Source organism: Sprattus sprattus (assembly GCF_963457725.1).
Source record: "Sprattus sprattus genome assembly, chromosome: 2".
Classification (NCBI taxonomy): Eukaryota; Metazoa; Chordata; class Actinopteri; order Clupeiformes; family Clupeidae; genus Sprattus; species Sprattus sprattus.
In genome coordinates this window covers 65,830,906-65,840,905 of record NC_137921.1, presented here as the reverse complement: position 1 = coordinate 65,840,905, position 10,000 = coordinate 65,830,906, and the positions used below count along the sequence as shown (strand labels likewise).

Sequence of the window (10,000 nt, the reverse complement as noted above, 5' to 3'; positions counted from 1 at the left end):
ACCCTGGATGGGTAAAATGCAGAGATAGAATTCAGAGTGTGTGCGTGTCACTATCTCTGCCATAAACATAGTCACTAGGGCTCATTTCCATCATTTTCATTCCATTCCTACCACCGACAGTCACCAACACTCCGGAACTGATACTGTGCGACTCTGATAGATATATAAACGTTTCCTGTCATTCCAGTATCTTCCATACGGCCGACAGTGACCAACACTCCGGACCTGATGCTGTGTGCGCCAGTTATCTGTGTTTTAGGAGTGCTTGGACAGAGGGGGGGATGGTTTGGCAAACTCCTGTTGAATCTCTAACATATGTGAGCACTGGCTCCATTTCAAACGAGCCTCTTCTCCTACGACTGACAACAACCAACACTACAAACCTGGGGTGCTTTTCCTGAAACCACATGGTAACTAAAAGAGAGGCTGATGATGGTTTATGATAGTTGCTGACGTAACAACACTTTTGAGAAAGGCTTCACTGAGATATTTGTTTTAAAACATATTTGAATAATTAGCTGATGCATTTTTGCGCCTAACCATTGTTAGCACCTTACTCTGCCAGTTGAGTAACAGGAAATATATTTAACGGCAGTCATTGCGCTATGAGGGAGATGTACCCCCTAACTGATTCACTTGTGCTCTGTCTGTTTCACTTGTGCTGTGTAACTCAGAGATCATAGTGTTTGCAGGGAGACAGAGGGGAGGGAGATGTTGGAAAACCCCTCTGAAACTTCAAACAGCCCCGTTACCTAATTAAGGAACTACTGCCACTGTGCCTTCAGCTCAGCAGCTTAATATGTGCTCTTGAGGTGACAACCTTTTGTGAACAATGAGATTCATCTCACCTTGGCAACACATACATACGCTTAGCTCAGCACACATACGCATTACAATGATGTCATTTAGTAGGCTGAGCGGGAAGTGACATCATGTGTCATTTTTATGAGTCTGTTAACAATGTACGATCATGTGAGGAAGAGTGTAGGGAATTAATAGATAACTAGTCTGCCCCTAGTCACAAAGAGAAAGTGAGACATCTGGATGTGTGTGCGTTTGTGACTTCAGTTTGAAAACAGAGAGAGAGAGAGAGAGAGCTTTGATGGCCACTATACCTGTGACAAGATGTTATGAGTGCTGAGTCATGCTTTACCTGAGATGAAAAGTGACTGTGCAGTTTTTGATCCTATCTGATGCCCCTCCCATGTTCATGTCTGAGTGACATGTTGTTCCCAGCTGTGTCAGAGTTATGAAAACACACACACACACACTCACCCTCTCTCTTTCACACACACACACACCATCATGTAGCCTTAACCACACATACACAAGTTCAAATCCATGCTCAAAATAATATACTGCAATCATCTCTCATAGTCAACCCAGAAAAAAGTAGGTTTTACGTTAGATTTTAACTTTTCTTTACAGACGATGTCAGATAAGGCGATGTCGGTCTGTGGCAAGTAAAGTTAATATTGTACTTTGCTGACAATAAAACAAAGTTGACGTGTATCTCTTTGGTGGTAATAAAACCTAAACGCACAAACTGTGGGGAAAGCGTGATTTAATAATCAGGGCGCGCGAGTTGGCTTTATTTGAACTGCACGAGCCCTGTTGGTTGTGCGCTCGGGCTGGACAGCAGAGGTAAGGCGCGCAAATGAGAGCTGCTCGAGACTTTGGCATAAGCCTGCGAAAGCGATTCAACCTGTAGGAATGTAAGCTAATGCGACGAATGACTGCACGGCGTTCTTATGCCTGTCCATTGTACATTTCTTCTTCTTCCTTCTCTTATTTTTTTTCTGCTCTCGCTTTCAGTGTGTTCCTCAAGCCCTCCCCCTTTTTCACACTGGCGTAGTGCCTGATAACATGACCTACATTTCGTTGTTAATTATCCCCGCTAACGTGATCACAACACCACACCAAAACACTTAGTGGCTCGCTTGTCATGTCGGCAGAGGGTTATACATTTAAATGGAAAACCACATATGGCCTAAACATATAAAACGATTAGATGTCTTAACGGACCTTTATACAAACCACACACATGCGTTTTCTTGTTATGGGACTGCGGAACTCGTGACATTTCGAGAATGGAATTCTGCCTGCCATCCATCCATCCCTCCCTCCCTCCCTCACTTGTAATCGACTGTGGACGACCTATGCAAATCTGCTCAATCACATCGAACTAAACTTCCTATACAACCATAGAACATCACACACTCTCTCACACACAAGGAGACACCTAGATGCATGTAGCCAGCCAGGTGACGTTTAACGTTGAGGTAGATTGTTTCAGTCAGGTGAGACATCTTACCTGCTATGTCCCAAAGCTGCAGTCTGACAAGTGTTTTACTGTCCCAGTTAATTACTTTTAGTGCGAAGTCCACGCCAATGGTTGCCCGGTAGTGTTGGGAGAAAAGTTGGTGGACGTACCGCTTGATGATGCTGGTCTTCCCCACCCCCAGTTCGCCTATCACCAAAACTTTAAACAAATACTCCTTGCATTCAGTAACTGAACCTCCGGCCATGGCACACAGCAATTCCGGGTGACAGTTGAGGGGTAAAAGGTTTCACAAACTTTCAAAAGTTCCGCTACTTCCTCTTTTCTGTTTTTAGTGAGAGCGTTAAGCGGTGGCAGTGGCCGGCTGGGTTGGAGGTATTGGAAGAGAAAGCACAGTGCCCCACTCCTATCCTCCTACCCAACAACCACCTGATAAGTCACAGGACCGGAAATGTCTCGTGTCGGATTCATTTTCTTTCTTTCGTTCACTCCCCCCCGTCCCGTCCTCTCTGTAGCTGCAGGCTCACGAGGGGGCCGTCTACTGTAGGCGACGCACTCACGAGACACGGCATGCTGAGCGAAAGGATCGCTCAAGCCTGACAGCCCAGTTAATCCTCGAGATAGACCAAAGCATTATCTTCAATATATCTTCAAATATCTTCAAATAACTCAAAGTTCACTATCAATAGACCTATCTATCAAGCAAACCATCAGTTGTCGAATTAAGTAAAATGATCATTAACAGGACATTGATTAACTATAAAACAATTTATTTTACAGCATCAGATTGTCTTCTCAAAAAAGAATCCCTGTCCAACATGACAATGAAGTAATTACTTTTATTACCTCAGGTACACCGAATAATTTAACCCCACTAAAATACAGTAACATAAACATTTTCATAATATAACAACTATAATAGCGTATTACATTAATGTTTCTTAATAACCGGAAAGGCTGCGTCCTAGCACTTCTATAAATCCTAATTCAGTAAACTAGTACAGATTTTTTTTTATTATTACAGAATCAAGCGTGATTTACCGTAGACGCAACATTTCACCACTAGAAGCAACTAGCCCATTTTAATTCATAAACATTTCAGAAAGAAAGTACAGCTTAATTGATTTCCGCAACTCTACCAGCACCAGCAGGCAAAAAAAAACACATCTCAAATGTATAAATATGTAACATTCTAATAATATTGTACAAACATTTATGGTACAAACTCACTATCGGTGCAGAAAAGGCGCAAGGCTGAACGGTATCCAAACGTCCGAAAATGCTTTTCTCTGAACGAACGGAATGGACAGAGAATATTACACTGGCACAAAACAAAAGACAGTTCTCTCGAACTGAGTTTCTTTCATTGAGTCCTGATCAAACTGTGGAACAAATGAGTAAACAATACAATCAAGTCCCTTTCACTGAAATACCACTTATGGAAAGGGTGTATGGGATAGAGGGTGAGCATGTGCAAGAGAGTACTAGTGAGTGTGCGTTTATACCTGTGTGTGTGTGTGTGTGTGAGTGTGTGTGACAGCATGTCAGTATAAACTGGCTGTGTGTGTTTTGCAGTAAGGTGTAAGGCAGTCAGCCCAAGCAGAGAAAAACTAAGGGGGTGACCTTTGAACTCTGGAGATACAAAAGTTAAGACAGTCATTGAACAGAGCTGTAGAGGTTAAGACAGTATTCCGTCTTGCTATCATTATATCTCTCTTCCACTTTATTCCTCAAGTCCGTACTTTTGAGCCTTTTTTTCAACAAGATGTGTCATCCCTCTGTTTTGATTAATCCATCAGTTATTACATACACTACACTTGGCAAGCCACCAGAAAGGATATCGCAAGATGAATGATTCAGTCCAGTAGATGAATGCCATGTTAATGGGTGTATAATCGATCAGCAAATGCTTGTGACTCTCAAAGTGTCGAGGAGCTGTGCCTACAGTCAATCTGAGCGATGGTGCCAGGGAGCAGGACCTCGGAGGAGCAGAGATCGTTGCCGTGGGAGATGGGCGACCCTGGCGTTGAGATGTCTCTGAATGGAGAGGGCGGGGTCAGCAGGGTCACCTTGCTCTGAGACTCTCCCTCGTCCTCCTCAGACAGGAAGTCCTCCATAAGGTCAAACGCCCCACCATCCAAAACCCCACCCTCCATAAACAGAGGCAGCTGATTGGTCAGTGACTGCTCGTCAGAGGTGGCCACCAACAGGTGATCCATGGGAACATTAGTGCTCAGCGTGTCCAGTGATCCCCCCTGCTGCCCGTCGCTGGTATGCTCCTCTGTCTTAACAGACAAATCAAAGAGTGTCCCTCCTTCCTCCCGGGTCGTGCCAATTGTGTGATGGGGGTGCAATGCTGTCAACCCCAGGTCCTCCTGCGAGGTCTTGTGTTCTTGCTGTGGGTTGGAAGCAGGGGTGCGTGGGGGCGTTTGGGAGCTAGACAGGGGTCGGATGATTGCTGTCTGGCTTGGGGGGGGCGTTGGTCTCGTCACACACACAGACTGGCGGGGGGGCGGCTGCGGCGTCTGCAGGGGAGTCGTCTGTGGTCTGCCACCTGAGTCAGACCAGCACACAGACTTTCCATTAGAACTACGAATGAGACAGAGACCCCAGGTTACTCTCCGACCAAACACACAAACAAACAAACAAACAAACAAACATCATCAACATCATTTGAGTCACAAGTGTCACTTGTCCAATCAGGGTCATTAATCATTAGTGAGGTCACAGGCATAGAGGGGCTCACGCAACATGTCGATTGTGATGATGACTAAATATTTATATGATGTGTTAATAGCCTCTCAAATAAAATAAAAAAGTCTGATTTTTGTTTAAATGGCATTGCACCACAGAGTAGTGAGAAAGTCAAACACTGGTAGTGACTCTGTCTGCCCCCTTTAATCAAAAATGATCGCTAGTCATCTTTGACGGGATCAGAGGATCGAGGACCAAATTAACTTACTCGAACGGAATTCAACAGCACTGAATTTGAACTGAAGTGAACTGAAAACAACTCCATTCAGTGCAATTCACTTTAACCTAATTCAGCCAGTACTCAATGTGCACTGACTCTGTCGTGTAAGTGTGAAACGGTGGTCACTCATTGTGTGAGAGGCAGAGAGTGTCATAAAGACATAACGAGAGTGTGTTCAAGGTGGTGACATTATCAGGCAACTTGTTTGGTGAGCCCCTCTCAGTATATATTGAGGAGAAGGATATGTTAGAGGTTAATTAGGCAAAAGGCATTCAGATCAAGTCAATTGCGTTAAAGTTTGTGTGTGTGTGCTTGTGTCTGTATGTGTATGTGTGAGTGTGTGTGTGAGAGTGTGTGTATGTAAGTGTATGTATATCTGTACTGATGTGTATATGTTGGCTGATTGTGTGTGTGTGTGTGTGTGTGTGTGTGTGTGTGTGTGTGTGTGTTAAAGAGAGAAGCATGAAACAAGACATTGACCAGGGTTAAAATATACCCCAAACTCAAAACCACAGCACAATCACATCCTATGCTGCTGTTATAGAGGCAGATTAAGAGTGACCGTCCAGTTGGGCCAATGAGGCTTTGTGTTTAGCTGAGACTGTCCTCTGTCATCCACATGACTGACTTTGATATGGAGGGGAGATTTCACACAGTAACACAGTAACGATCTCACTGCCTAACACTAAGGAGGACTAGAAGATTGACATGCGCAATGATGAAACAGGAGTGGAGAGGATGTGGTGTTTCTCCCTGCACTGGAATTTTAATTTTCAGTTCTCTCTGTCTTCGCATGGTAGAGATGCCTGTGTGTGTGTGTGTGTGTGTGTGTGTGTGTGTGTGTGTGTGTGTGTGTGTGTGTGTGTGTGTGTGTGTGTCTGTGTCTGTGTCTGTGTGTGTGTGTGTGTGTGTGTGTGTGTGTGAGTGTGTCTGTCTATCTGACTGTCAGTGTGGCTTAATGAGATTTAAGGATCCGAAACTGTCCTACTGAAATACAGGCTTTAGCTCAACCTCATAACACACACAAACACACACACACACATGCACACACGCACACAAGCACACATGCACACACCCCAACACACACACACACACACACACACACACATACACACACACACTCGAATGAGTGAAAAGGATGTTGGGATTCTCAGTATTGCTCTGCTTCCTCCACAGTAACAATGTTGTTGTTGTTGTGGCTTAGGTCTTTCTGAAAGCACTGCTGTCGTGTCTGGGAGCTGGGGAGTTTCTCTCCACATGTGTCTCTCTCTCTATCTCTTGTCTCTTTCCATTCTCTCTTACTTTCTCTCTTTTATCTCTCTTTCGCTGTCTTTCCAAATCCTATCTCTTCTCTCTCTCTCTCTCTCTCTGTCTCTCTCTCTCTCTCTCTCTCTCTCTCTCTCTCTCTCTCTCCTCTCTGTCTTCTTTATGGATGTAATCACTGGAAGGGTAATTGGGTTGTGTTGACTCTTGCACACCAGTTCTTTTCAAGACACTGACATGAACACACACACAGTGACAAAGACAGCACGGACACATACCACACACACACACACACACACACACACACACACACACACACACACACACACACACACACACACACACACGCACACACACACACACATTCTTTTCTGTGACAGATCCACAGTGTGTTCACCTCAAGTTAAAGGCACTAATTTTACAGTAATACTTTTAATAAGCTGTGATTTTAATTAGCTGTCACTGACCTCCTTTTTCAAGGCGCCATTTTAAAAAGGCAGCGGCTATATAACCAGGTCCTGGTATGGTAATGTCAGTAATTTTAAAATGGCCATTAAACCAGATACAAAGTAACATTGGTTATTGATTGTTAGTTATTGATTAACAGGTGGTATGTAACGTCGGTTGCTTTACATTGGTTAATTGGTTGACCCAGATGTAAAGTAGCAGTGGTAAGTTCACAGTGGCGACTGAATGAACTGCTGTTACAGTATCATTTATGCTGTTTGGCTGGCTGCCGGCAGAATGGCGTAAGTTTCTGTTTAATCAGGTGCAGGTGAGATCATGCATTTGAAGTTTGGCCAGTGAAGTAATTGTTTGAATACAGTACATGTGTATAAGATCAATGGTTAAAGGCACCCAGTGCAACTTTATGTAAACATTCAATGAAAAATAAACATTCAATTTCTAGTCTTTTTTACACGTAGTAAGTTTCAATAACTCCATACCATTACATATCGACATTCAAGGAGCAAAGATGAGACGTCGTTGTGTGGTGAGAACTGATAGAAAATCGTAAACAACAACAATCGCCGGTGGGGAGAAGCCATTTTTCCATTGACTGGAAGCCTGCTTTATTTATTGCAGGTTAAAAAAAATAAAGAAAATGGCGGCGATTGTTGTTGTTATCGATTTTCTATCAGTTCTCACAACACAACGACGTCTCATCTTTGCTGCTTGAATGTCGGTATGTAATGGTATGGAGTTATTGAAACTTACTACATGTAAAAAAGACTAGAAATTGAATGTTTATTTTTAAGCCTCGAAAGTTGCACTGGGTGCCTTTAAGTAGGTTCTCAACAAGAAGGACAGTTAAACCTGTCAACGATGAGCAAACGCAATTCAAGTAAGTACGGTAATGTTTGTACAGCATTAGTGGATTAGTGTGATCAGCGTTGTCAATGTTTGGCACGTCATTTCATGCACTTATTCTTTATACCAGCTTATGAAGTCTAATGAAGCCTTATAAACATCATATGTCTCTCTCCCTGCTCTTGTCCACTCCCAGCCCATCCTACACACACTGAAATTAAATCTGCTAAAATATGTCAGGCATTTCCAGAGGCAGCCATAATAAGTCTAGAGAAAACATGCTTTGGGCTTTCATGTGGTCGGGTTACGGAGAGAGAAAACATTCAAAGGAAACTGAGAAAAAAGAGACATAATGGATGGAGAGCGACAGAGAGAGAAAAAAAAGAAAGGAAACGAAAGACAGAAAGAAACAAAGGCTCGAGAGAGAAGAAAGAAAATGCAGAAAGAGACGAGAGAGGGATCGTAGTCTTCTTCTCAGAACACACACTCCAGGCAGCAGGGAGAGAAACATGGCAGAGTGATGGTCAGAGATCAGTCTTCAACACACACATCGCACATGAACACACGTACACACTCATGGCAAAGTGATGGTCAGAGATCAGTCTTCAACACACACATCGCACATAAACACACATACACACTCATGGCAAAGTGATGGTCAGAGATCAGTCTTCAACACACACATCGCACATAAACACACATACACACCTTAAACACACATATCGCACATGAACACACGTACAAACTCATGGCAGAGTGATGGTCAGAGATCAGATTTAAACACACACATTGCACATGAACACACATACAGACTCATGACTAAGTGATGGCACAAGTGATATACACCTTCAACACACACATCGTATGTGAACACACATGCACTCTCACCCCTTAAACACTCACCCATTGACACACTCTGCCCCTTATACACTCGTATATGCACAGAACACACATGCCCACTCACCCCTTAAAGGTACCCAGTGCAACTTTATGTAAACATTCAATGAAAAATAAACATTCAATTTCTAGTCTTTTTTACACGTAGTAAGTTTCAATAACTCCATACCATTACATACCGACATTCAAGCAGCAAAGATGAGACGTCGTTGTGTGGTGAGAACTGATAGAAAATCGTAAACAACAACAATCGCCGGTGGGGAGAAGCCATTTTTCCATTGACTGGAAGCCTGCTTTATTTATTGCAGGTTAAAAAAAATAAAGAAAATGGCGGCGATTGTTGTTGTTATCGATTTTCTATCAGTTCTCACCACACAACGACGTCTCATCTTTGCTGCTTGAATGTCGGTATGTAATGGTATGGACTTATTGAAACTTACTACGTGTAAAAAAGACTAGAAATTGAATGTTTATTTTTAAGCCTCGAAAGTTGCACTGGGTGCCTTTAAACACTTACACACACAGAGAGACACTCACCACCCAAACACATGCACATAGACACAAACACACACAAATGCATGTATGCATGACCATACGTACACACACGCGCACACCAGCCTTCTCAATGAACATGCACAGTCTTCTAACCCTAGTTCCTAAATAAGGAAGTCATTTTCCATCTGTGAGTACTTCCAGGTGAAGTACTCTTTTTAGTGAACAGGTATGAATATGTGGTTTGTGTCCATTGTGAAGTGAGTGTGTGTTCTTGTGGCTTGAAATGCATTTGGAACAAAAAAACTGACCTTTCGCCACTTTAACTTAACTGTCTGCATTAACAATGATGATGCCCCTCCCTGCCCCTTTATAGAGCTACACAAACCCTGCCCCTCCCAGTCAATGATTGGATAAGGTGTCTGCCGATCACTCACTTTCCACTGCCGGGATTGGCCGTGGTCGCAGCAGGAGCAGCAGCGGCGGTGTTATTGTTGTTCTTCTTCCGTCGGAATATGTTGAGGAGGCTGTTGCTACGGCGACAGGTGGCCTTGCCATCGCCCACGTGCATGCGCACCACGTCGGAGGTGGTGAACGCGCTGCGGACGTTCCGCTCGGGCTTGACGATGATGATGTAGATCTTCGGCGTGAACATGCAGCCCAGCGCCACGGTGACGCTGAGGCTGACGGAGAAGGACGTGGTGATGATCTTGTAGTTGGAGCCGAAATAGATGGGCACGAAGGCCAGCCAGATGATGCAGGTGGTGTACATGGTGAAGGCG

At 43.8% G+C, this 10,000-nt stretch overlaps 2 protein-coding genes across 2 annotated transcripts in view; both read right to left on the bottom strand.

Moving 5' to 3' along the window:
* rab32a (RAB32a, member RAS oncogene family) overlaps window positions 1–2,528 on the bottom strand; it is a gene marked incomplete at both ends in the record, with an annotated part of 19,744 nt that extends 17,216 nt beyond the window's left edge. The window contains one exon of the mRNA XM_080832991.1: window positions 2,315–2,528. Within this exon, the coding sequence (XP_080689117.1) occupies window positions 2,315–2,528 (214 nt within the window). The remainder of the gene's footprint in view (window positions 1–2,314) is intronic.
* A 1,672-nt stretch (window positions 2,529–4,200) lies between these two features.
* LOC308360834 (metabotropic glutamate receptor 1-like) overlaps window positions 4,201–10,000 on the bottom strand; it is a gene marked incomplete at both ends in the record, with an annotated part of 31,155 nt that continues 25,355 nt past the window's right edge. Inside the window, 2 exons of the mRNA XM_080832990.1 lie at window positions 4,201–4,870; window positions 9,656–10,000. The exon at window positions 9,656–10,000 is cut by the window's right edge and continues 631 nt beyond it. Of these exons, the coding sequence (XP_080689116.1) occupies window positions 4,201–4,870; window positions 9,656–10,000 (1,015 nt within the window). The remainder of the gene's footprint in view (window positions 4,871–9,655) is intronic.